General features: G+C 43.6%; 1 protein-coding gene across 3 annotated transcripts in view; it reads right to left on the bottom strand.

The window, feature by feature from the left end:
* KDM4B (lysine demethylase 4B) overlaps positions 1–27,934 on the bottom strand; it is a 324,593-nt gene that overhangs the window by 245,440 nt on the left and 51,219 nt on the right. For all 3 annotated transcript variants that reach the window (XM_070744575.1, XM_070744583.1, XM_070744593.1), the window contains 3 exons: positions 26,695–26,870; positions 25,858–25,972; positions 23,168–23,361 (listed from right to left, as the gene is read on the bottom strand). In XM_070744575.1, the coding sequence (XP_070600676.1) occupies positions 23,168–23,361; positions 25,858–25,972; positions 26,695–26,870 (485 nt within the window). The remainder of the gene's footprint in view (positions 1–23,167; positions 23,362–25,857; positions 25,973–26,694; positions 26,871–27,934) is intronic.

Below are 27,934 nucleotides of genomic sequence, written 5' to 3'. Positions count from 1 at the left end.
CCCCAGTGAGACCAAAAGAGTCTAAGAGGGGAAATATTTTTATTTATTTTTATCGAACTTAGAGACAGTCCATCTCACTCACAGCATGAATATAGGCAGAATGCAATTAAATTAAGACTTCTTCAGTTCAAGCCTATCAAAGTCATTTTATTGATCCAGATATCTTACTTCTCTCTCTCCTTTTATTCTCTTCTGTTGAAACTTTAATACAGTGTGTGTGTGCGCATACACACATGCTCAGGCATGCTTTTCTGCAGAAGTGTCCTACACTGATTCTAAGAATTAATGTTTAATTAGACTTTTAATTAGTCAGATGGACATATCCTTCCTGTTAATTTTAAACAGTGACCTGCTTATCTCCTGCAATGGACAGGAGTGAAGAGAAGATACTACTAAACGTAAAGTCTGCTAACAATTATTCTTCCAGCCTTCACACAAAACCATAGAAAAAACTTCTGCTTTTCAAAAATGTAATTATACTGTGCACATAACACAATCATAATACTGTGTTTTATTTAAAACATTTTTAAAATTGTGTACTGGCTGTTTTAATATTTGACTATGTATTTTGTACATTAAAATAAATGAGGCGTTGGCTGACCTGAACGGTCTTCTATGTGCGCTGCAGGGAGAATCCAAACATGGGATCAAACTCTGGTCGGTTGTTAGGGACTGAGTTTAAATTTAACTTTAAGAATGCCCTCTATCTGCTTCACGAGTCAGTTTCCAAACAAAGGCATTAGATGAACATCCAATATAGTGCAGTTAAGATAGCAGGCATCACGACCCTGGACCACACGAAGCCAGGGCAGGTTTGGATTCTCCCTGCAGCGCACAGAAAAGACCATTCAGGCAAGCCAACACTTCTCCTGCTTGTGCTAAGGAGAGTCCAAGCATGGGATATACCCAAGCTCAATTGTCCAGGGCGGAAGAAGGCTGGTCCAGGAAAGCAGAAGTGGAGCAGACCCTCGGTAGCTGTGGTTTGGACGAAGAGTAAAGGTCAGCATTAAAATGAGGGCTTCTTCTGACACAGAGACGCCAGAAAAAAATCACCAGAAATTGCATCATCAGTGGGTTCCTACTGGCGCGGCGCTCTGGCCCACACCAGTAGGAACCCACCACTGGCTCCTGGGTCATCTGGGAGTAGGTATGAGCTCCCCGCCCAAACAGATGAGTTGGCTCCTTGAATAGACAGCCCTTCTGAAGAGCTGGAATGAAACATCGCAATGCGAACCAATGGTGAAGGTAAGTGGAACCCCTGATCGATCTATCTATCTATCTATCTATCTATCTATCTATCTATCTATCTATCTATCTATCTATCTATCTATCTATCTATATATATATATTTGTTTTCGTAAATTTTCACGGGTATATGTATGTAGATTGTTCTGAGTTCGGGTTTTGCCCTGTGTAATATTTTGCATGTTTATGCGACGTTTCGGTGAAATCACATCCACCATCATCAGGCTGAAGCACGAAGCTTGGAAACTTCAGCCTGATGATGGTGGATGTGATTTCACCGAAACGTCGCATAAACATGCAAAATATTACACAGGGCAAAACCCGAACTCAGAACAATCTACACACACACACACACACACACACACACACACACACACATATATATATATATATATATATATGTTAACATACAGAATATAGTTGTCGGCTATAAATATATTAACTGCCTTGTAGTGGCCCTGGGTTGGGCCTAGAGGCAAAAAGGAGCTGTGACGTTCCTTAAATATACCAGGGTGATCCGACATAAGAATATATATATATATATATATATATATATATATATATATATATATATATATATATATATATATATGTTAAATATTTATAGCTGGAATTTTAAAATTAAGGGAGACCAGGATAGATCTATTTCGGCCTTATTAGGCCTCATCAGCTGGCCACACCCATTCTTTTACTGGGATTCGATCTGGGATATACCAGGGTCATCCGACATAAGAAAAAACATATACCCCTCCCTGGTACAAAGCTGGATGGATTCAGATCGGATGGGTCTAATTGCTAGCTCTCTGCTTTACAATGCAGAAGCTTCCCAGATCGAATCCCAGTAAAAGAATGGGTGTGGCCAGCTGATGAGGCCTAATAAGGCCGAAATAGATCTATCCTGGTCTCCCTTAATTTTAAAATTCCAGCTATAAATATTTAACACATACAAAATATAGTTTGTCGGCTATAAATATATTACTGCCTTGCAGTGGCCCTAGGCTGGGCCTATAGGCAAAAAAAGAGGAGCTGTGACGTTCCTTAAAAAAAATATACCAGGGTCATCCGACATAAGAAAAAACATATACCCCTCCCTGGTACAAAGCTGGATGGATTCAGATCGGATGGGTCTAATTGCTAGCTCTCTGCTTTACAATGCAGAAGCTTCCCAGATCGAATCCCAGTAAAAGAATGGGTGTGGCCAGCTGATGAGGCCTAATAAGGCCGAAATAGATCTATCCTGGTCTCCCTTAATTTTAAAATTCCAGCTATAAATATTTAACACATACAAAATATAGTTTGTCGGCTATAAATATATTACTGCCTTGCAGTGGCCCTAGGCTGGGCCTATAGGCAAAAAAAGAGGAGCTGTGACGTTCCTTAAAAATATACCAGGGTCATCCGACATAAGAAAAAACATATATATATATATATATATATTTGTGTCGAATCACCCTGGTGTATTGAAGGAACATCACAGCTCCTTATTTGCCTCTCGGCCAAACCCAGGGCCATTTCCAAGGCAGTTAATTTTTATTGATAGCCGACAATTCTATCTGTATGTGTCACATGTTTTTTTGCTAAATTTGAAAATTAAGGGAGACTAGGATAGATCTATTTCGGCCTTATTTTGGCCTCATCAGCTAGCCATACCCACTGGGACTTGAACCTGCAACCTGATGAGGCCAAAATAAGGCCGAAATAGATCTATCCTAGTCTCCCTTAATTTTCAAATTCAGCAAAAAAAACATGTGACACATATAGATAGAATTGTCGGCTATCAATAAAAATTAACTGCCTTGGAAATGGCCCTGGGTTGGGCCGAGAGGCAAATAAGGAGCTGTGATGTTCCTTCAATACACCAGGGTGATTCGACACAAAAATATGTAACCCTTCCCTGGTGCAGAGCTGAAGGGATTGGATACTGTAGCCTAGAGGATAATTCTCTGCCTTACAAGGCAAAGGTTGCAGGTTCAAGTCCCAGTGGGTATGGCTAGCTGATGAGGCCAAAATAAGGCCGAAATAGATCTATCCTAGTCTCCCTTAATTTTCAAATTCAGCAAAAAAACTGACATATATATATATATCCACATAGACACATAATGTAACTGGTTTTCTTTTAATCATGTCACATCAAGAGCTGAAGAAGCTTCTCGGATGAGAAGCAAGCTCTTCAAAGAAAAACCAGAAAATCCATTTGCCTCTTGAAAAAAAGCATCTTTGTGACATCAACTATTAAGTATCTGCCTGGGATCCCAATTAACTTACAGCATAATGGAGGCTTAAATTATTTTTTTGTCATGGTCATTAAATGACTATTGTTAAGTGAACTTCTTTGCTATCAGAGTTGTTTGGTTTTTTTTTGCAGAAATCCAGAAGTAAACAGCAGCTTTTAGCAAAAATATCATAAATTGGCTATTAGAACTTTAGAATCAGATTATAAGTACCTTTAGGGGGATCTGTTTTAACTTTGAATAGTTGCTAAGTAACCAGCTGTAAATGAAGGACTACCTGCATCAACCTAGATCCAGACGAAAAGGCTTCCCCCAAATAACTGTATTTCCTCCTCAGTCCTTTACTTTCAATTTCTCCCACAAGACTTGGATGTTCTAATAGGACAGTTTTCTTGCTAGGTTTTTTGTCATTTTTTTTTTTTTACCAACTTGTCAAAAGAGTTACGTAACTCAATTCCCCTGAAGCTACACAACTGACCCCTTTTGTCATCTGATTAGCCACAATCCCAGCAAAAACTCTTTTATTTTTTTTGCTCTTCAGTTTGAAAAAATGTCAAGGAGGAGGAAGAGAAGCCGGAGAGGAAGCAATGGTAGCAGTGGGAGAATCTCTGGATGCAATCGGTCCCTACGAATGGTGCTCGGTTTATCACCACAATTGAGCCCCAAATTTCCATGGTTAAGCGAGACTGTTATTAAGGAGATGTGTCCCCATTTTGCAAACTTTTTTTTTTAAACCACAGCTGTCTACTCTGCAAGGTGGACTCCCTCATGTTAGACCTCCAGTTGCAATTCAGTGGGCCAATTATGACCAGCACAGGAAGTCCTCAACGTACAATTCATTTAGTGACTGTTCAAAGTTACAACGTCACTGAAAAAAAGGGACTCTTGACCATTTTTTCAAAGGGCTTTTGCAGCATCTCTACAGTCTTGGATCAAAATCCGGACTGACTCATATTTATGACAGCTGCCGTGTCCTGGAGGTCACGTGATCCCCTTTTGTGATCTTATGATGTGCGAAGTCCACGGGGAGTCAGATTCACTTAACAACTATGGCCAGAAAGATTGTAAACTGGTGCAACACTCACTTGAAAAACATCTCACTTAGCACCAGAAATTTTCAGCTCAATTGCACCTATCCATCCATCCGTCCATCTGTCCCTCTGTCCGTCCGTCCGTCCAAGCAACCAACCAACCAATTTAGGTATCTCCCATCTCACTTTCAGAATAGTTGTTATCCCATTGTTTGTTGTTTCCCCAGATTAATGCATCAAAAAGGCAGTTGTATCAATTTAATTATTAAGCAGATCTTTATTTTTTATTAATATTGCTTCTTCATTGCTTATTTGACCTCTATGACAATCATTAAGTGTCGTACCACATGATTCTTGACAAATGTATATTTTATTTTATGTACGCTGAGAGCATATGCACCAAGACAAATTCCTTGTGTGTCCAATCACACTTGGCCAATAAAATTCTATTCTATCTTGGATGAATCCACCTCTCCAAGGATTAGAAACAGCCTCTCCATACTGAAATTGTTGACAGATTTCAGAGAGACCTTAGTGGTTCACCAGGTGCACTGCCTGTGTCCATTTTAGGGGACTCCTGCAGTCAGAAAATTTGTTTGTTTGTTTGCTTGTTAGACTTCTATGCTGCCTCAAAATGAGAACAACATGCTTATAGCCGACCATCTGCCTTTTCAGCTTAGAACTGGGGATAGCTGTCAGAGTGCGTGCAGTGTGACTACGGTATATGAGACAACCCAGGAGCAAATACAGTAAGCAGAGGTTTGTATTTTAATAGTGGTTTGATCTACTAAGAATATATACATACATGTACTTTAGTCAGACCTCAAACAAACAGCAATCACAGCATGGGCGCGCACACACACGGAGAGAGGGATACACCCCAACAAGGCCTCTTCTTATTAAAGGTTCTTAAAGTGATATCAGCCCAAAAACCTTACTCACTCATTCCCAGCGTTACATCATTGTAGCAGCTGGTCAGATCTTAAATTATTGCCCTGACATTGCATGAGGAGATGGAACCAATTTTGCCTTCTGAAGAAGCATGGCTTGAACCCTGAAATATCACAAACTGAATCCGGGACAGAGAGAACACAATTACACCGATTCTTGCATTAGTCCTCAAACCTGTGAATCTGTCAAACATTATTGGACAAACAATCTATGGTCAAAGCAATGGAAACTACAGTTTAATGTTTCCAAATGTAAAATAATGCACTTGGGGAAAAGGAATCCTCAATCTGAGTATTGTATTGGCAGTTCTATGTTAGCAAAAAATTCAGAAGAAAAGGATTTAGGGGTAGTGATTTCTGACAGTCTCAAAATGGGTGAACAGTGCAGTCAGGCGGTAGGGAAAGCAAGTAGGATGCTTGGCTGCATAGCTAGAGGTATAACAAGCAGGAAGAGGGAGATTGTGATCCCGCTATATAGAGCGCTGGTGAGACCACATTTGGAATACTGTGTTCAGTTCTGGAGACCTCACCTACAAAAAGATATTGACAAAATTGAACGGGTCCAAAGACGGACTACAAGAATGGTGGAAGGTCTGAAGCATAAAACGTATCAGGAAAGACTTCATGAACTCAATCTGTATAGTCTGGAGGACAGAAGGAAAAGGGGGGACATGATCGAAACATTTAAATATGTTAAAGGGTTAAATAAGGTTCAAGAGGGAAGTGTTTTTTAATAGGAAAGTGAACACAAGAACAAGGGGACACAATCTGAAGTTAGTTGGGGGAAAGATCAAAAGCAACATGAGAAAATATTATTTTACTGAAAGAGTAGTACAGTGATCCCTCGATTTTCGCGATCTCGATCTTCGCGAAACGCTATATCGCGATTTTTCAAAAAATATTAATTAAAAATATTTTCCCACCCGATGACGTCACTCCCTTCCTTTCTCATCTTTCTTTCTCTCTCTTTCTCTATCTTGCTTCTTCCTCTCTTACACTCTCTTCCTCCCTCTCTCATCTCTTTCTTTCCTTCTCTCTCTTTCTCTATCTCTCCCCCTCTTGCTCTCGAGCGGCGCGTGGGCGGCAGGGAAGACCCAGGGAAGGTTCCTTCGGCCGCCCAGCAGCTGATCTGCTCGGCAGCGCCGCAGCAGCGAGGAGCCGAAGATCCGGGTTTCCCCTTTGCGTGGGCGGCGGGGAAACCCGGATCTTTGGCTCCTCGCTGCTGCGGCGCTGCCGAGCAGATCAGCTGCTGGGCGGCTGAAGGAACCTTCCCTGGGTCTTCCCAGGTGCGAAAGTAAAAACACCATCTGCGCATGCGCGGCCATGGGAAAAAAAGGGCACACATGCGCAGATGGTGTTTTTACTTCCGCACCACTATGTCGCGAAAAATCGATTATCGCGAGGGGTCTTGGAACGGAACCCTCGCGATAATCGAGGGATCACTGTAGATCCTTGGAACAAACTTCCAGCAGACGTGGTAGATAAATCCACAGTAACTGAATTTAAACATGCCTGGGATAAACATATATCCATCCTAAGATAAAATACAGAAAATAGTATAAGGGCAGACTAGATGGACCATGAGGTCTTTTTCTGCCGTCAGACTTCTATGTTTCTATGTTTCTATCTAGAACTGTGATGGCGAATCTATGGCATGTGATATCTGAGGGCACACGAGGCATTGCCCTATGTCAGATCCAGCACGCGTGTGCTGATTTTCAGCATTCTGGAGGGTGGGGAGGGAGGCCATTTTCGCCCTCCTCAGGCTTCAGGAAAACCTATGGAGCCTGCGGAGGGTGAAAAATGGAAAAACAGATCAAACGGAAGTTCGGAAATGAAATTCTGGTAGGCCCGTTGGGCCCTTGTTCACCCTCCCCAGGCTTCATGAAATGGTGGCGCTTGGCTGTTTTTTAAATTTCTTTGGATGGGGAGGAGAGACGATGGGAAGCCACAGATTGCAGACTCCTGCCAAGTGTCTTAATTTTGATCTTGTGGTTGTGAGGATGCTGTAACAGTTGTAAGTATTAAAAAACAGCCAGAAGTTGCTTTTTTCCAGTGCTGTTGTAGCTCTGAACAGTCATTAAATAAATGGTTGTAAATCAAGGACTACCTGTAAAGCAGATTAAAATTCAATGGCTAGAACAGTGAGGGCAAATCTGTGCCACACGGAGCCATTATCTGCTCGCACACGAACCAATGCCCTTGCTCAGCTCCAACATACATGTGTGCACCGGCCAGCTGATTTTTGGCTTGCAAAAAGGCTCTGGGAAGGTGTTTTGGGCTTTCAGAGAGCCTCCAGGAGGGGTGGGGGGAGGGCATTTTTACCTTCCTTCGGCTCCAGGGAAGCCTTTGGAGCCTGGGGAGGGTATAACATGAGCCTACTGGGCCCACCAGAAATTTGGAAACAGGCCAATTCTGGCCTTCAGAGGGCCTCCAGGGGGTGGGGGAAGCTCCTTTTGCATTCTCCAGGCATTGAATTATGGGTATTTATTCATTCATTCATTCATTCATTCATTCATTCATTCATTCATTCATTCATTCATTGGATTTGTATGCCGCCCCTCTCGGGGCGGCTAACAACAGCAATAAAACATTATATAACAAAATCCAATACTAAAAACAGTTAAAAACCCATTATATAAAAACAATCATACATACAGACATACCATGCATAAAATTGTAAAGGCCTAGGGGGAAGTGTATCTCAGTTCCCCCATGCCTGGCGGTAGAGGTGGGTTTTAAGCAGCTTTCAAAAGGCAAGGAGGGTGGGGGCAATTCTAATCTCTGGGGGGAGTTGGTTCCAGAGAGTCGGGGCCGCCACAGAGAAGGCTCTTCCCCTGGGGCCCGCCAACCGACATTGTTTAGTTGACGGGACCCGGAGAAGGCCCACTCTGTGGGACCTAATCGGTCGCTGGGATTCGTGCGGCAGAAGGCGGTCTCGGAGATATTCTGGTCCATGAAGGGCTTTATAGGTCATAACCAACACTTTGAATTGTGACCGGAAACTGATCGGCAACCAATGCAGACTGCGGAGTGTTGGTGTAACATGGGCATGTTTGGGAAAGCCCATGATTGCTCTCGCAGCTGCATTCTGCACGATCTGAAGTTTCCGAACACTTTTCAAAGGTAGCCTCATGTAGAGAGCGTTACAGTAGTTGAGCCTCGAGGTGATGAGGGCATGAGTGACTGTGAGCAGTGACTCCCGGGCCAAATAGGGTCGCAACTGGTGCACCAGGCGAACCTGGGCAAGCCCCCTCGCCACAGCTAAAAGGTGTTTCTCTAATGTGAGCTGTGGATCAAGGAAGACGCCCAAGTTGCAGACCCTCTCTGAGGGGGTCAATGATTCTCCCCCCAGGGTAATGGACGGACAGATGGAATTGTCCTTGGGAGGCAAGACCCACAGCCACTGGGTCTTGTCTGGGTTGAGTTTGAGTTTGTTGACACCCATCCAGGCACCAACAGCCTCCAGGCACTGGCACATCACTTCCACTGCTTCGTTGACTGGACACTCGCGCATGCGCAATAGTGTGCCTGCACACTTTTTTGGCACCCGAGGCAAAAAAGGTTCACCCTCACTGGGCTAGACTGATGCATGGAGACAAGGGTCACAGAGAGTTCAAATGGCTACTTGGACTAATTTAAAGGTTTTTGTTTTAATTTCGACTTGAGGCCAGGAGAGCTTCCCTGCTGAAGCCACATTTTGTAAATTTTCATGGGGCATCCATCCATCAAAGAGCCCTTTCTGCCCTGGCCCCCACCGATAAAGGACCCACCCACCTTCTTTTAATTTACACCCATGTTAAAAATATTTTCATTCACCTTGGCACAGGAGTCTCTGGATGGTTCTGCTCCATTGCTAGTGAACTATTGATTTGTTTCATAAGTTCTAATGTAGGCTAATCTTTTCATTGTTTTACATGCTTTGTTTCAAATTGCATAAAATATGTTTCTATCGATTTGAAAGGAGAACCGAGGGCCGGCCAGGAAAAAAAAAGGCTGTAATTAAAACACAGAATGGAAAAAATCCCCAACACCCTGTATACTATAATTATAGAGAGAAAAACACAACAATGAGTCGTGCGGCTTCCCTCTTGGAAGCCTGGAGAGAAACTACTTAGCAGCACAAAAAGCCTCCCCAGGAAGGCAGGCGGCTCTGAAGTTGTTATGGCCAAAATAGCAGTTGCATAACCTGGCCCTTCGAATCCAGCTCCATCTGAAGGACAACCCTTGGGGGGAAAATACCTTCATTTCAAAAGCGTAGGAAGCCCAAGTCTTGCCAAGCCAACGAGCAATATCGGAGTCTCAGGCTTCGCGTTCCAATCCAATAGGTTGGACTGGATCTAAATGAGACCCCAGGACAATGAAAGAAAAACACTTTCTGGCCTTCTCTGAGCGCCGCATTAAGCTTCCCAAGTCATCTCAGGCAAAAGCAAAATTGCGGCTGGAAAAATCTGATCCAGATCCATCAATGGGTGTTTGTCTAATTTTCCCTGCTATAACAGAATAATAGAGTTGGAAGGGGCCTTGGAGATCTTATAATCTGACCCCAACCCTGCTCAAGTAAGAGATAAGTAGCTGGTGGATGGTGGACGGGCTACAAGAATGGTGGAAGGTCTTAAGCATAAAACGTATCAGGAAAGACTTCATGAACTCAATCTGTATAGTCTGGAGGACAGAAGGAAAAGGGGGGACATGATCGAAACATTTAAATATGTTAAAGGGTTAAATAAGGTCCAGGAGGGAAGTGTTTTTAATAGGAAAGTGAACACAAGAACAAGGGGACACAATCTGAAGTTAGTTGGGGGAAAGATCAAAAGCAACATGAGAAAATATTATTTTACTGAAAGAGTAGTAGACCCTTGGAACAAACTTCCAGCAGACATGGTAGATAAATCCACAGTACAGTAACTGAATTTAAACATGCCTGGGATAAACATACAGTAGTCCCTCGCTATACCGCGCTTCACCTACTGCGGCTTCACTTCATCGCGGGTTTCCTAGGAAGTCGATCGGCAGATTTAAACAGCCCGCCGAACTCGATCGGCAGGTTTTTTTAAAAAAATAAATATCTAAAATTGTAAATACTGTATTTAAATACTGTATCTAAAATAAATACTGTGTGGGAAGGGTTTATAAACACTTAAAACAATGAAAACTTACAAACAATTACAATATAAATACTTAAATAAGTACTATCACTCGATAAATTCCCCATCGCGGATTTCACCTATCACGGCCGGGTCTGGAACGTAACACCAGCGATAGGTGAGGGACTACTGTATATCCATCGTAAGATAAAATACAGAAAATAGTATAAGGGCAGACTAGATGGACCAGAAGGTCTTTTTCTGCCGTCAGACTTCTATGTTTCTATATTTCTAGCTGTCCAGTCCCTTCTTGAAAACCTCCAATCATGGGAGTACTCACAATTTCCATTCCGTTGATTTATTATTATTATTATTATTATTATTATTATTATTATTATTATTATTATTATTATTAACTAGATTTGTATGCCGCCCCTCTCCGTAGACTCGGGGCGACTCACAACACAATAAAACAGTTCATAACAAATCTAATAATTTACTATTTAAAATATTTTTTAAAAACCCATTATTAAGCAGACATACATACAAACATACCATACATAAATTGTATAGGCCCGGGGGAGATATCTCAGTTTCCCCCATGCCTGACGACAAAGGTGGGTTTTGAGGAGCTTACGGAAGGCAAGGAGGGTAGGGGCAGTTCTAATCTCTGGGGGGAGCTGGTTCCAGAGAGTCAGGGCTGCCACAGAGAAGGCTCTTCTCCTGGGGCCCGCCAAATGACATTGTTTAGTTGACGGGACCCGGAGAAGGCCCACTCTGTGGGACCTAATCAGTCGCTGGGATTCGTGCAGCAGAAGGTGGTCCCAGAGATATTCTGGTCCGATGCCATGAAGGGCTTTATAGGTCATAACCAACACTTTGAATTGTGACCGGAAATTGATCGGCAACCAATGCAGACTGCGGAGTGTTTGCAGTAATTGTTCTCACTGTCAAGAAATTTCCCCTTAGTTTTAGGTGCCAGAGATGGCGCACGTGGAGCCATATCTGTCGGCACGTGAGCTGTTGCCCTAGCTCAGCTCCAGCACGCATGTGTGCAACGGCCAGCTGATTTTTGGCTTGCATGGAGGCTATGGGAGGGCATTTTTGGCTTCCAGAGGGCTTCTGGAGGGCTTGGGGAGGGTGAAAAAATGGGCCTACCGGGCCCCCAGATGTTCGGAAACGGGCTGTTTCTGGCCTCCAGAGGGGCAGGAGAGGCAATTTTCACCCTCCCCAGGCATTCAATTATAGGTGTGGGCACTCAAGCAGGTACAATAACGTCTGTGCACACGCCATTGGCAGCCAAGGGAAAAAAGGTTCTCCATCACTGGCATAGACTATTATTGGGGGGGGGGGGGCAGCAGGTAGAGCAGCTCCTGCTGAAGGAGCTTTGCTGAGAAGGAGCTACCACAAACCTTGGGAAGGCTGAAGTGTTGGTGGAAGAGAACCCATTATCTAAAATTACCATCTCAGCCCTGCCTTTGTTATTACTGAGCAGGGCCTCCAAGACGCGTGGAGTTCCTACCGCTAGTAACCCCCCAGAGGCATTCTCCAAGATTATCATTATCAGGGTTGAAGACTCTATAAAAAGGATGAGGGGAATGGAGACTATTCCACAGGGGCAGAACCAGGCAAAAGAAAAATGACACAAACGTCATTAACAGCCACATCAGAAACAAGGCAAGCCAGGCGCAACTGGCTCCAAGGCTAGAAATCCAACAGCGCCCCCTGCTGGTATATACAAAAATCAATGTACGGTATTATTAAGAGTCTAAGACGTTTGAGGGAAAAATGTTATGATTGAAATCTTGAGCTAAATCGTGGTGAATAAAAGGTCTAAGAGAAAATACAGTCTCAGAAATAAGAAAGATCAAGGAAAATCATGGGCTTCCCCACCCCCTCCCTCACGAATTCACAAAAATGTGATTATTTGGGAAAGGGGACAAGGAAAGATCACGTTGCCAGTGTCTCCAGAAAACCTTAATACGGTCAATTGCTCATCCTACGATTTTTCTATTTATTTAGCAGCTCATCCCTTCATGATTGTATTTTGTGATTGATCTGTTTGTTGCTTGTATGCTTGTATGTATGTTATGTATATAGAAAATTGATATTGCCGCCTACTCGCGCATGGTGACTCAAGGCAGTTTAAAAAGACATAAAAACACAATGTAAAAGAAATTAACAAATATATTTTAAAAGGGAAATGATAAAATCACCACCACCACCACCCCATTCCAATGACAACACACATTTAATGGGCTCCATCCCGCTCTGGGTTCCCCTGTACACTGGGATCTTATGCGCTGGAGACAAATTCCTTCTGTGCCCAATCACACTTGGCCCATAAAGAATATTTTATTTTGTATTTTATTCTAAAACTCCCCCCTTCGCCCTTCATCAAGCCCCACTTTTATCACCCACGCCACAGACCAGCTCGCTTTATCCTTAATGAATGTGCTACGGCAGCTTCAGAGCTTAAAGTCAGCTGTCCTTGGCAAGGAAGCTGTTTTAATTTTTCCAACCTCTCCCCTCTCTGCCCGTCCCTGGAGAAGAAGGAAAAATCTGGAAGGGAGTATTTCAAAGCAGAAATCCCCAGCTGTCGACCACTGGCCAGGCCCGATTTCAATTAATCTGTTAATATATCTTTCTCAGGACTGCTTTTGGCCTGGGTACAAAAGCAACATCTGCTAGAGTGGTCCTTCTGATTACAGATTCTCCCCATCAGGCAGTGGCAATTGATCTTCTTCTCTTATCAGGTTTTTGGGGCTTAGTCAGAGGCCTCCTGGAGCCTCCCTTTCGTAATGTACTCGGACGGAGCAGAAGCCAATCAAATGCAACCCTCCATACATCAACGTCTGTTCTGCTATCTCACCGTTTGGGATGGAGATCATTAATCCTGGTCCACTCCCTAAACACAGCAGATGAACACCAAAGGAACTGCAGTATATTCCATTAAACCAAATTTGACTATGAAAACTGGTTTGATTCTAGTAACAATAGTGGGGGATGGAATAACAATTGGATTGGCATCTCCATTGGGGAAATGGAGGCTGCTTAAAGGGACTGGGGAGAAGAATAAAAAGCTACTGGGTGTTGAAGGACCGGCCTTGGGGGGGGGGGGGGGGGTTTCCAATCTCCCCTCATCTCACACAAGTAAAGCACATCACTGTGAACATCCTTGGAGAATCTCCCCAGCTATTATGAGGAACTCGATGGTGGAATCCCCTCGGTCTGACTTTAGTCTCAGGCCAGAGCCCTGCTGTACAGCCTAAGGCAGCCAAGCCATTTTTCAGCCTCTTTCACAAAATTACAATTGTTAAGTTTGGGGCAAGGAAAGTCACAATTTAAAATTTAAACCAACTGGAATTCCTCTCGGACAAATGCCTCCAAATTAGGATTTTGCAACCGTGCCAAAGTTAAGACGTGTGGACTTACTTTATTTCTTTATTTATTTATTCGATTTTTATGCTGCCCTTCTCCTTAGACTCAAGGCGGCTTACAACGTGTTAGCAATAGCACTTTTTAACAGAGCCAGCCTATTGCCCCCACAATCTGGGTCCTCATTTTACCCACCTCGGAAGGATGGAAGGCTGAGTCAACCTGCTGGGAATTGAAGTCCACAATCTTATCATTCACAAGAACAGGAAATGGTCCCTTTAGTGCAATAGTTCTCAACCTGGGGGTCGGGACCCCTTTGGGGGTCGAACGACCATTTCACAGGGGTCGGCTAAAACAAATGGGAAATGACAAATTCCCCATGGTGTTAGGAACTAAAGCTTCTATTCTGGCGCGTTGGAACGTATATTTATAATCCGACCAATCAGGCGTTTACAGTGGGGGTGTCCCTCCCAGTTGGGAGAATTGGCACTAGACTTATGGTTGGGGGGTCACCATAACATGAGGGTTGCGGCATTAGAAAGGTTGAGAAACACTGCTTTAGTGCAAACATCTTGCTTATGGCTGATCTAATTAGGAAGCACGTAATCTCATCTGACTAGAGTGGATTGAATCTCCAGGGATTCAGATAGAGAAATTCCTTTTTTTTATTACCCAGTTATTTGATTCTTCCTGCTTGCAAACCAAGGGGTCTGTCAAAAGTCTGCTTTTCATAAGTTAGACCAGTGACGGCAAACCTTTTTTCCAAAAGAGCATGTGTGCACGCTATCGTGCATGCGTGAGTGCCCACACCCATAATTCAATGCCTGGGGAGGGGGAAAACAGCTTCCCCTGCCCCCTGAAGGCCCTCTGGAGGGTAGAAACAGCCTATTTCCCAATTTTTGGTGAGCCCAGAAGACTCTTGTTTCGCCCTTCCCCGGCTGCAAAGGCTGCCCTGTAGCCAGGGGAGGGTAAAAATGCCCTCTCCCATCCCATGGGAGGCTGTCTGAAGCCAAAAACACCCTCCCAGAGCCTCTGTGTGAGCCACAAATCAGCTGGCCGGCACACACATGCACATTGGAGCTGAGCTAGGGCAACGGCTCATGCGCTAGCACATATGGCTCCATGTGCCACCTGTAGTACCCGTGCCATAGGTTCGCCATCACTCAGAGAGAGGCGGATACAAATCTATTTTTATTATTATTATTATTATTATTATTATTATTATTATTATTATTATTATCAGCTTATTTTTACCCAATGAAAATCATTAAGTGTTGTACTTCATAATTCTTGACAAATGTATCTTTTATGTACACTGAAGGCATATGCAACAAAGACAGATTCTTTGTGTGTCCCATCACACTTGGCTAATAAACCTATTCTGTAGTACCTATTCTGTAGTACTACACTATTCTCCTCTCCTCTTCATTCTAATATTCTATTCTATCCTTTCATTTCCTTTCCTCCCTCAAAAATATCACTTATACAAAGATTGGGCGAGGGGGGTGAATTAATTCCTGGATGTTTACAGCCAAGAGAACAAACAAGGCTGTTTGACTAGCTGCAATTCTAGACAGTGTTTGTTTCAAACAGAATCTATACGCAGTATTCTCATTAAGCTGACTTGCAGTCTCCAGTTTGGCAAAATCCCATGGTGAATAAAAAGTCCCAGTTCCACTAACAATAATTCAGTTAAGAGTAAGAATTTTGCTGGAACCAGGTCTGGTCTACTGCTGTCGTGCCTGAAATGTTGGAATGCTAAACCACTGGAATGCATACGCAATAAAAGGCCAATGCCAGCTGCTTGGCTCCATTGTTGTGCTAAACCCAAACGCTAATCAAAGAGCTGTGCAGCTAGAAGATTTTCCAGCTATGCAATTAGCGTCACCTAGTGGATCAAAAAGAAATAAATTTCAAGAATTTGTGAAGCTTCCAAAATAAAGTGATTGAGAGCAAGCATTAAAAAGGGGAAAGGAAGGGGAGGGGAAGTTACAGAATGACAATACCTATGGCAAGTGTTTTATTCTTTTGTAATTGTAAAATGTTTCGTTAGGACAATTATGGCAAACCTGTGGCTTGCGGAGCCATATATGAGGGCATGCGAAGCGTTGCCTATGTCAGCTCCAACACAATTTTGGGACTTCTTTTTGACCCTTTTCACTCTCCCCACAGTGAAAACGTCCTAATGGGCCAACCGGAGGTTCACTTGTATGCTCAACATCAGCCTCCTTCTTGCTCTCAGATGCCTTCAGGAACTTCTTTGGCTTTGGACAGTTGCAGCCAGGCCTCTCACACCTCGGCCCATTTCTCCTGCAGTCGGGAAGGCTTTCCTAAAGGCATCTGTAGCTGATAAGAGAGCTCTGGAGTGATCCACAGCTCTGTTATCGGCTAGAGAGGCCTCCAGAAAAGCCTTCCCGACTGCAGAAGGAAGGGCCAAGGTGTGGGAGGCCTGGTTGCAACTATCTGAAGGTAAGTAGTAAGGCAGCTCCACTTCCTTTCGTTTCCAAACTTTCAGTTGGCCCACTGGGCCATTTTTCACTATGCCCAAGCTTCAGGAGGCTTTCCTTGAACCCTGGAGAGAGCGAAAAACAGCCTAACGTGCCTACCAGAAGTCCGGAAGCTTCATTAAGACCTGTGTGCATGTGTGAGGAGGGGGGTTGTGCACTTTGCATCAATCTCAGTATTGTATTGGCAGTTCTGTGTCAGCGAAAACTTCAGAAGAGAAGGATTTAGGGGTAGTGATTTCTGACAGTCTCAAAATGGGTGAGCAGTGTGGTCGGGCTGTAGGAAAAGCAAGTAGGATGCTTGGCTGCATAGCTAGAGGTATAACAAGCAGGAAGAGGGAGATTGTGATCCCCTTATATAGAGCGCTGGTGAGGCCCCATTTGGAATACTGTGTTCAGTTCTGGAGACCTCACCTACAAAAAGATATTGACAAAATTGAACGGGTCCAAAGACGGGATACAAGAATGGTGGAAGATCTTAAGCATAAAACGTATCAGGAAAGACTTCATGAACTCAATCTGTATAGTCTGGAGGACAGAAGGAAAAGGGGGGGACATGATCGAAACATTTAAATATGTTAAAGGGTTAAATAAGGTTCAGGAGGGAAGTGTTTTTAATAGGAAAGTAAACACAAGAACAAGGGGACACAATCTGAAGTTAGTTGGGGGAAAGATCAAAAGCAACATGAGAAAATATTATTTTACTGAAAGAGTAGTAGATCCTTGGAACAAACTTCCAGCAGACGTGGTAGATAAATCCACAGTAACTGAATTGAAACATGCCTGGGATAAACATATATCCATTGTAAGATAAAATACAGGAAATAGTATAAGGGCAGACTAGATGGACCATGAGGTCTTTTTCTGCTGTCAGTCTTCTATGTTTCTATGTTTCTATGGGTGGGGGCATGTGCATGCACATCCTTTTGGCACCCTAGCCAAAAAAGGGTTCCCCTTCACTAACTTAGGATCCCTCTGTGTGGGTGGTAATTCTCAGCACAAATACTAAACGTGCAAATAGCCAGGTGCCATCTCACACGGAATAACATAAATGTAAGATGTTATGCCGGGCTATTGGCAATTAACCCTCAGTGAGTTCGGAATAAGTTTCAAACACACACAGTCAGAAGGAATAAATCAAGTTTATAAACAGTCTTGAAACGCACCGATAGGAGGCAAATTACTCTCACCAGAAAGTCCTTTGTTGCAGAAGCGTGCCAAAACAAAGTAGATAAGACAGCTGTAAATCCACACAGCCATACGCACCAAAAATCCTCAAAAGTTCTTTGACCATGAAATATCCAAAGTTCACTAAAGTCCTTGAATACAACGAGCTCTCCACGCTGTAGCAATCTTCTTTCAGAGTTCTCTTTCCCAAATGGAAAAATGCCCACAGCCCACGCTTCCCAACGCCCTTATTTATCACAAACTCATTAATATAATTACCCCTTGAACAGGTGTGCTCACTTATCTTCTGAGATGTCTGCGCAACTGTTCCCTTCGTGCCACAAGCCTGCACACATGGGCATCCACAAGTGGGCCCTCCTCCGATTCTGATGACTCCCTAATTGGAGCACTGATTGGTGGGCTGGCTGCACCCATCTCCCTGTCTGTCTACTCTCCCCCCACTGTCTGTCTCTGACTGTGAGCCAGCTTCACTGTCCGATTCCGCTGGCAACAGAACAGGTCTCTGATAAACTGAGGATTCCCATACATCAACATCAAAATTCCCAACTACAGGAGCTGGCCCAGAGCCAACCACAACATAAGGTAGAGTTTTGGTTTTAGCTGCAGAATGGTAGGACCCCTTCCAGTCCGAGAGCAATCCACCATTTCACGTGACCTTAAGTTATCACGCATAGTAGCATTTATTTACTTCCAGCAACAACCAAGCTCAGAGAGCACCAAAGACCCCACAGTTTCTTCCACTAATATGTCACACCAGTTGAAAACCAGTTCAGAGGAAGGCAACGTCCCACTCACACTTTCATTCTCAAGTTCAATCACACCGCTGGGAAACCATGTTGCCAGAGGAATCAGATCTTAGTGTCCCGACAGACAAAAGCATCACCGGTGATATTTAAATATTTAAATGATATTTAAACTTCAAAATCTCTTCATGTCAAAAGCTGACAAGATGCACCAAGCACCTCAATGAAGGATGGAGTAAGGGGGAAATCATAACAACCGCTTGCTCTCCTCACACCCACAACATGCATGCATGCAGTATTTATTAATTACAACCAATTAATTATTGATTACAACCAATAAAGCCATTTGTGAAAACTGCAAAATACATTTCAAGACCTCAAACCACTAAATTACTTCAAGCCGAGCCACTTTGGTCCGTCTAGTACAGGGGCTCTCAAAGCCTAGTTCTCACGGGGGGGGGGGGGGGGGGTGTTTCCTGTCAGTTCAGGCCGGTTCTATAGAACCTGTAGTGGGAATTCCACCACCACCACTCCACTGAACCAGCAGTGATTTGCAGTTGGACATGCCCCCAAACTGGCCTATGGCGCCATCATCTTGTTCTTCACTTCTGCACATGTGCAAATGCTAGGTTTTTAGCACTGCGCGTGTCCATGCAATGAACAACACGCATGTACCCATATGACACGCAACACACACACACACACACACACACACAAACGGCGCCAGAGGAAGCAAACCGGCAGCAAAGTAAGCCAGAACCCACTCCAGGCGGTTCTGTGGTCTGGCACCCGTCCACGGCATGCCAGAAACTGGTCCATGCAAACAAGCAAAGCCCCATCCATGGGATGCAGGCAATATGTGAAACCAGGCCCCCCTCTGGCCTGTGGAAAAACTTCTCTTCACAGAAGTGGACCAAAAGCTTGGGGGCCACTGGTCTAGTGGTTGAGGTTCTGGCCTAGAAACCAGGAGGCTTTGAGTTCTAGTTCTTTGAGTTCTAGTTCTTTGAGTTCTAGTCACTTTGGCCCAGTCATTCTGTCTCAGTCTAACCCACCTCAAAAGGTGATTGTTGTTGTGGGGGGGGGGGGGGAGAGGAGGAGGGAATATTGGGGATGCTCCCCATCTTGAGTTATTTATATAGTAATAAAGGCAAGATAAAAACCTAAGAAATTAATAAGCTTTCTCATCTTGTATGCTGCTTCATAAGACAGACTCAGCATGTCAGAACTGCCACCTGATGTCTGCCAAGGAGAGAGAGGGAGGGAGGGAGAGGGAGAGGGAGAGGGAGAGAGAGAGAGAGAATGCCTGAGGAGGGGAAGAGAAAGTTATGAAAGTGTCTCTCAGACACGGCCTTTCAAGTTTGCTCCATTATAACAAGAATGCAACCGCCAGTCAACCTAAACTCAGTAGCAATTTCATAAGCATCTTCTTTGAAACTGATTGGATAATTATTATTTATTAGACTTGTATGCCGCCCCTCTCTGGATGAGGGAAGCATTGGGTAGGACCTAAGAGAGGGAAAGTTATACCTGTGGATTTCAGTTTCTGGATTTGCTTTACCGTATTTCACTTGACCGTTGGTCAACTATACCTTTCTGAAAAAATGGGATTCAAGGATTGTTCTTGCTTAAAGATTCAAGTTGAGGCAACCCTGACACAGTCATTTGTCAGGACTGCTCGCGGCTCCGATAATGACAATACAGTATTTTCTATCCACCATGGTTTATTGGGGGGGGGGGGTCAAATTCAAAGCCCATGGGCCAGATCCAGCACACGTGGTGCTTAGATCTGGCTTATGGGGCCGCCCTGGAAACAGCAAAGGACCGGCCCGCGATGACCCTGCCAGTGAAAACAGAGCTGATTGCAGCCCTCAATGAAATCAAGTTTGACATCCCCGGTCTATGGAGATTTTCAGGCATCCAGGGTTTCTGCCTTGAAAACATTTGGCTTCTCATGCAAAAACTGAAGAAGTTTCCTGGATGAGAAGCGAAACTATTTTCAAGGAATAAACATTGCCTTTAAGACTTGTGGGTTTCAACTCTCAGAATTCTCAAGCCAGCATAGCTTCTTCAAGTTGCCAAGTTTGGGGACCCCTGGTGTAAGGGATGAGCAAAAAAAGGCTGGGGCAAGGGAAGCAAGAAAAGACTCACACCCTTACTGGAACCCCTTCTGCAGTCAGCCACCCAGAACAAGGCGAGAACAGCCCAGATAAAGACTGCTTAGAAAAGAAGCTTATCAAGAGCCAAATTTATCTTCTATTTGCATGCATACTTTCAGTCTGTGAAACAAGTTGAGTTGGAAGGCTTTTTAAATGGGACTTTTTTTTTTGCACAGCTACTAAGTACTAACAGACACCATTTTACTTCCTTTTATGTCATTCGCTTGCCCTGAAGGTACTTTGACAAATCACAACAAAAGCTATGCAAAGGGGAGATAAGAACACAGGGCTGGTTCAAGCTGTAAGTGAAGGAATCTGAAACCTTGGCTGCAGGGCAACAATCCTTTTCCAAACACAATGAATTTGGGAAGGTTTTCCTGGTATTTCAGTTGCCCCAGGCCTCTTTCCCTGGGCACACTTCTTTTGTGGAGCCCACCCATTGTAATAGGTGTGTGAATTTTCTTTTGTTTCCTCAGTACAGAAAAATCTAGCAACTGCCAACACATCAGTCTTGTGATTTACATGGTGTCTGTTTGGTATCTTTCAAAGATTAAATATGAGAGTTATGCATAAAGGGGGGGGGGGGTGGCGTGCCATGGTTCCAAGTAATGTCTCAATTAATTCAAGACTTTGAGGCCTTCTGAGGCTCCCTCAAAAATCCTGTTTATTGGGCACATCTGACCATGCAGATACGATGTACCCAATAAAAAATGAAAAGTTCTGTATTTTTGGACTATGACACACTTTTTTACTCCCCCCAAAAGAGGGCGAAAACTTGAATCTGAAATGTAACAGTGTCCTGTTTAGTATTAATATAAGGCACCTATTTAAATAACTGGGAGGAGTCAGTGTGACTACATTTAAGAAAGCTTTCTGGCATTAATATATTGCCATAATGTACATTTCTCCAAATCTTTGCTATTTCTATGGGTCAGGCACACATGCACAGAAATACACAGCAAACAGAGAGGGGCGGCATACAAATCCAACAAATAAATAAATAAATAAATGAACGAACGAACGAACGAACAAACAAACAAACAAACAAACAAACAAACATACATACATACAAATATAAATATAAATATAAATAAATAAATAAATATCCTCTGTGCTGGTTGCTTGTTTTTCTCTCCCAAAACTAAGTTGCATCTTATACTCCAAAAAATAGGGTAACATAAACCCCCCAGTTTTTGGGGGTTTCAAAATAAAACCCGGACAGAACCAATCAGATGTGGTTGGGTCTTGCTGGGCCCTCTTTTCCATCCACAATTCCCAGTGCAGCCAAAATCAAAGATCCTGCCTGGTCCCATTTAGTTCCTGTTAGCAACTGCCACTGAGAATGTCATAAGACAGGGGTCTCCAAGTTTGGAAATTTTAAGCCTGGTGGATTTCAATTCCCAGAATTCCTCAGCCAGCATAGCTGCCACAGTCATTGTCCTCCTAGTACTACTCCTCTTCAGAGAATAATCAGAACTGTAAAACAAAAAAAACAACTGCTGCCAATGTGCCTTCCACTGAGGACCTGTATACTGCATGAGTCAGAAAGAGGGCTGTGAAAATATTTACTGACACCTTGCATCCTGGACACAAACTGTTTCAACTCCTACCCTCCAAATGTTGCTACAGAATACTGCACACCAAGACAACTAGACACAAGAACAGTTTTTCCCCAAACACCATCACTCTGCTAAACAAATAATTCCCTCAACACCATCAAACTATTTACTAGGTCTGCACTACTATTCCTACTAGTTTTTCCCCATCAAATCACCCATTTCCTCCCACTTATGACTGCATGACTGTAACTTGTTGCTTGTATCCTAAGATTTTTATTAATATTGATTGTTTCCTCATTGCTTATTTGATCCCTGTGACAATCATTAAGTGTTGTACCTCATGATTCTTGACAAATCTGTATTTTCTTTTATGTGCACTGAGAGCATCTGCACCAAAGATAAATTTCTTGTGGATCCAGGCACACTTGGCCAATAAAGAATTCTATTCTATTCTATTCTATTCCACCCACTTCTCCTGTTCCTCCTTCCCTTTTCCACTTCCTCCTCTTTCCCCTCCACTCCACAAATCCCATCATTCCAGCACTGATGATGTTGCCTTCTTGCATTATGAAACATATGCAAGCACAGAGAGCACCAAGGACTCCAGTCACTGTCCTCCTCCAATCCACAAACCCCACTGCTGATGCTACCTAGCATGGTAATGAAACGTCTGAAAGAAAATCACTAAAGTACGAGAGGATCCCACAGTCGTCATTGTCCTCCTCCTCCAACTCCCTCTTCTCCCACTCCTCCTCCTCCCTCCCTTTTCCACTTCTTCCTCTTCCCTCTCCTCTCAACCCCACTCCCTTTCTAGCACATGATGTTCCCTAGTTGGGTCACGAAACGTCTGTAAGCAAACAACCAAACTCAGAGAGCACCAAGAACTCCACAATCCCTGTCCTCTTCTACTCCACAATCCCCACTCCCTTCTAGCACTGATGATGTTACCAAGCATGGTAATGAAACTTCTGCAAGAAAACCACCATGCTCAGAGAGGACGAAGGAGCCCACAGTTCAACGCCTGGGCTACAAATATTATATTCTGTCTGTAACATTGGTCACATTGCTGTTAAATATCCATCATCCCATGCTCACCATGACTTGGGCTCTCCAAAATGCAGGTAGTTGATGCTGTAGAGGTCCATGTCCTCCGTATGCCATGCAAAGGTGGTCTTCCACATCCCAAAGTAGAGGTAGGGGGTGTTCACGCCTTCTATGATGATCCCACACTGATGTTGCACCATGTCGAGGAGAGTGTTCAGATTCCCAATATTCCACTCTTCCACATCCTGAAAATAAATCCAGGTGTCAAAGGAGAAGCCAGACAGGAAGGGGGCGCTGGAGGTCACTTTTCACAGGCAGCCGCAGGAGGAAGAACATCTGGCAGGAGCAGCTATTGCAAAGCAGCAGGGTACCAGACATCTCATAACCCACGGAGCAGCTCTTGAGAACAAAACAGACTCAAACGCCCGCTATTACACAGGCTCCCGCTGGCTGTCTAAAACCTGTTTACCACAACTTTTAAGATTCAATTCACAGATGGAACAAAAAATGAAAAGCGCTTTTAAAGCGCTTTTCTAAAAATAACGCAGAGAAATTGGCACAAGAGGGAGAAAGAGGAGGGAGAGATTCTGCCTGAAAGCCAGCCCAGCCCAGTTAAGAAGACAGGGAGCTCCCCATCACAAGTGAGTCCAAAATTTATGCTTTCGCCCCATTTTACGACCTTCCTTGACACTCTTGTTCAGTGAGTCCCTGGAATCGTAAAGCCAGCAACCTGGTAGTTAAGCAAATCTGCCTTCCCCATTGACTTTGCTTGTCAGAAGGTCGCAAAAGGCAATCGCGTGACCCCAGGAAGCTGCAACCGTTATAGAAACATAGAAACATAGAAGACTGACGGCAGAAAAAGACCTCATGGTCCACCTAGTCTGCCCTTATACTATTTCCTGTATTTTATCTTAGGATGGAACTATGTTTATCCCAGGCATGTTTAAATTCAGTGACTGTGGATTTACCAACCACGTCTGCTGGAAGTTTGTTCCAAGGATCTACTACTCTTTCAGTCAAATAATATTTTCTCATGTTGCTTTTGATCTTTCCCCCAACTAACTTCAGATTGTGTCCCCTTGTTCTTGTGTTCACTCTCCTATTAAAAACACTTCCCTCCTGAACCTTATTTAACCCTTTAACATATTTAAATGTTTCAACGCTCGTTAAAGTCACCTTGCTTTAACATCGCTGTAACTTTGAACGGTCACTAACTGAACTGTTTTTAAGTTGAGGACTACCTGTAATGCAGACATTGTTATCAACAATGCTTTGCCTTCAACGGCCCTGGCCGCAAAATCCCTACAAATCTAAAATCACTTTCAGAGATACTGACAGTTAGTCCTAGCTATTTGTTTAGCAGCTCTTCAACGTTACAAGAGAACGGAGGGGGGGGGGGACTTATATCTGGTCCTCAGTCTTATAGTGTCACAGGCTCCCCAGTCACATGATCAAACTGGGCAACCAGCATGTATTTACGATAATTGCAGCATCCCAGGACCACATGATCACCATTTGGGATCTTCTCAAATGTGACTTCTAAGTCAATGGGGGGAGTCGGATTCACCTAACGACCACCTGACTCCCTGAATAGAATAGAATAGAATAGAATTCTTTATTGGCCAAGTGTGATTGGACACACAAGGAAGTGCAGGGATCTGCTTAACAACCGTGGCAAGAATGGTTATAAAACCAGGACGGACTTCTCTTAACTACCACTTTGCTTAGCAATGGAAAAAATTCTAATTGTAGAATTAAAGACACTTTGAAACTTTCAAACAATTAATCACAACAGCCCCAAAAATTGTTTTTTTTTTAAAAGAGGCTATTGGACTTTCTGTTTTTTTCTGTTGAAGATGTTTCGCCTCTCATCCAAGAAGCTTCTTCAGCTCTGACTGCATGATGAAGGATGGAAGGATTAATACTCCTTGCAGACAAAGCTGGTCATTTGCATTCCTTGAGAGGGTCGTTGACGCTGCCTGGAGATTTATATGTGTCTCCACGGTCGCCTGAGTGGTGCAAAGCAATATGGAGCCTTCTTGGCTGCTGGACGCCTTCTCCCCTGCCTCCTTTCACTGTTGAAGGGACAGTGCAGGCTGTTGGGGATGGGTCTATGTTGGCTGCACCTCAAACTGACACACAAATGGATCCTGTAGCCTGCAATTTTTCTGGAAATCCATTCATATTTCTGACAGGTGCAAATGACCAACTGTCTGCAAGGAATATAAATCCGTCTGTTCCCCACCATCCAGTCAGAACCGAGGAGGTTTCTTGGATGAAAAGCAAAATGTCTTCAGAGAAAAGGTCCTCGGAGACGGGCAGCACAGAAATCCAATTAATTAATTAATTAATAAAAACCAGAAACTCCAGTTGCCTCTTGGAAAAATAAAAGCACATTGGGCCAATTATGACCTGGGTGACTGAAGAAGCTCCACAATCACAATAACCCCAATTTTGTTGGAAGAGAGACACCAGTACTCCTCAAAATTCACATTAATTTGGAATTCCCCTTACGGTTCTCATACAATTTAACCTGTTCCAACCAGTAGTGGGTTCTAAAACCCTTTGTTACCGGTTCGTATGTGTGCTTGCGCAGTAGCGTCCCGGGTGGGTGGGCGGAGCCTCCCATTGCAGGCACTACCGGTTCTTGGAACTAGGCTGAACCCGGAGCAACTCATCACTGGTTCCAACATTAAATCTGCATTGTACACACGGTCCAATTTTATTCCACGGGGACTTACCGAATCATACAGGGAACCACTGATATCCGCCCCATATATAGGGGAGACAAAAGTCAAATTCTTCCAGTATTTGCGTTCCAGATCATCAAAATCCTGATGACGCGGAGTGCAGTACCTGGTAAGGGAAAGCAAAATTAAGAACTGGCAATAATTTATTTACTTATTTGTAAAGCAGAGTTGAGCTCCTTTTTTGATGAAATGGGGTTGCGGGCCACATCATTGAATGCCCTAATAAATGTAGGACGATTTATATTGTTCATTCCGAGTGCAGAAAAACACTGCCTTGCCAACTCCATTCTACAAAATTATGCTGAAGGGTGGTCAATAAAAGGACCTGAGAATGTGACACTGAGGCAGCTCAAAGTGACCCGAGCAGGGGAGAGGGGGCAGATACTGCAAGAAACAAAATGTGAAAACTAAAGCATGTGTTTTTCTGCATACAGTACTTTACTACAAACAGGGAAATTTTTTTAAAAAATGAACGCCCACACTTTGTTGAATTATAAGCCAAGCCAGTCTTAAATGAGCCGGGGTGGTGCAGTGGGTATAATGCAGTACTGCAGGCCACTAAAGCTGACTGCCAGATCTGCAGGTCAGCAGTTCAAATCTCATCACCGGCTCAAGGTTGACTCAGCCTTCCATCCTTCCGAGGTGGGTAAAATGAGGACCCAGATTGTGGGGGCAATAGGCTGGCTCTGTTAAAAAGTGCTATTGCTAACATGTTGTAAGACACCCTTAGTCTAAGGAGAAGGGCAGCATAAAAAAAATATCAAATAAATGAATGAATGAATGAATGAATGAATGAATGAATGAATGAATAAATGTGGGCAGACGTACTTCTCACTATTAGCCAAGTGCCGATAATTTCCAACCATCATGGGTTTCTTCTGAATATTGTACTGGGTGAAGAGTCCGGACTGACCAGTCACCACCTGCTGAATGGGAGCAGGGATCACCATGCTGTCGATGTCATCATAGCTCTTCCGGGGCTTCCATTCCTTGGGAGGGATCACCTGCAAAGGTGGGGAACAGTTTTTTCCTTGAATAGATCATGTTTTCATGCGAACAAATGAGCTAGGGGGAAGGATTTTCCTCTTCTGGATAAAAGAACCACCTCTGCTTATGTCTCCTTGACTTCCTGTTCCTAGCAGCCAAATGTGTTTTACTCTAAGATTCTTAACCAGAAACTCAATCTGTTTCAGGAATAGGATCGCTTTGGGATCTCTGCTGTGGCCTCTGATCTTTTCCTCTTTCTCCCTCTTATAATCTGTGTTCAGGTCTTAAAATGTCTAACCATCTCAATTGGGAAGCCAGATTTACTTCCCAAGCATGCTAATAACTTAACAAGTGAGGCAGAAAGGTTGTACAATGGGGTAACATTCACTTAATAATTGTCTTGCTTAGTAGCAACAGAAACGTTGACCTCAATTGTGGTCGCAGTATCTGCAGCATGAAATCCAAGGACTTTTCCCTATTCCTATTTTCTACTCACCTGTAAGACTGTCTCTGTAGGAAAGGGAATCCTTGTTTGTCCCAAAAAATTTAGCAGCCTTAAAAGCCCCAGTGGGGGCAGGTTTGACTGCATCTGTTGTCTAAAACTGTCTGGGAGCTTATTAAAACCCTCTCTGTCACCCTACCTACAGTGAAATTAATTAGTACACTTGAGTGGACAAGGTAACATATCCTCAAAAGCTTTTATCAATACCCAAGTCCCCTGTGAAAATGTACTGAAATGAGTTATTTGACCCGTTTCTAATGAAGAGCCACGGTCTTCCTTCTTTTTTAAAGCTGCGCTCAATTTTCTTCTCTGTAAATGTTTGGCTATCAAGCTGTGCCAAAGCAGCCCTAACTGCCAAGCCAGAGACAATTTTGAAAACAAAACAAAACAGGAAAACCTGACAGATGCGTCCCACTGCATTTGTACTCAATGTATTCAAAGCAAGGCACGCACACACACGCATTTTACACTGACGCATTACGCAGAGGCATCATGTGGTTCATTTAGCTCTGGGTTGTTTTTTAAAGGACAATTAATGGCAATTACGTGAAACGAGTGAACTGTGATTTGTTTATTAAA

The sequence above is a fragment of the Erythrolamprus reginae genome, chromosome 1, assembly GCF_031021105.1.
Source record: "Erythrolamprus reginae isolate rEryReg1 chromosome 1, rEryReg1.hap1, whole genome shotgun sequence".
Classification (NCBI taxonomy): Eukaryota; Metazoa; Chordata; class Lepidosauria; order Squamata; family Dipsadidae; genus Erythrolamprus; species Erythrolamprus reginae.
The sequence above is the reverse complement of the archived record's forward strand: the minus strand, read 5'-3'. Positions and strand labels throughout refer to the sequence as shown.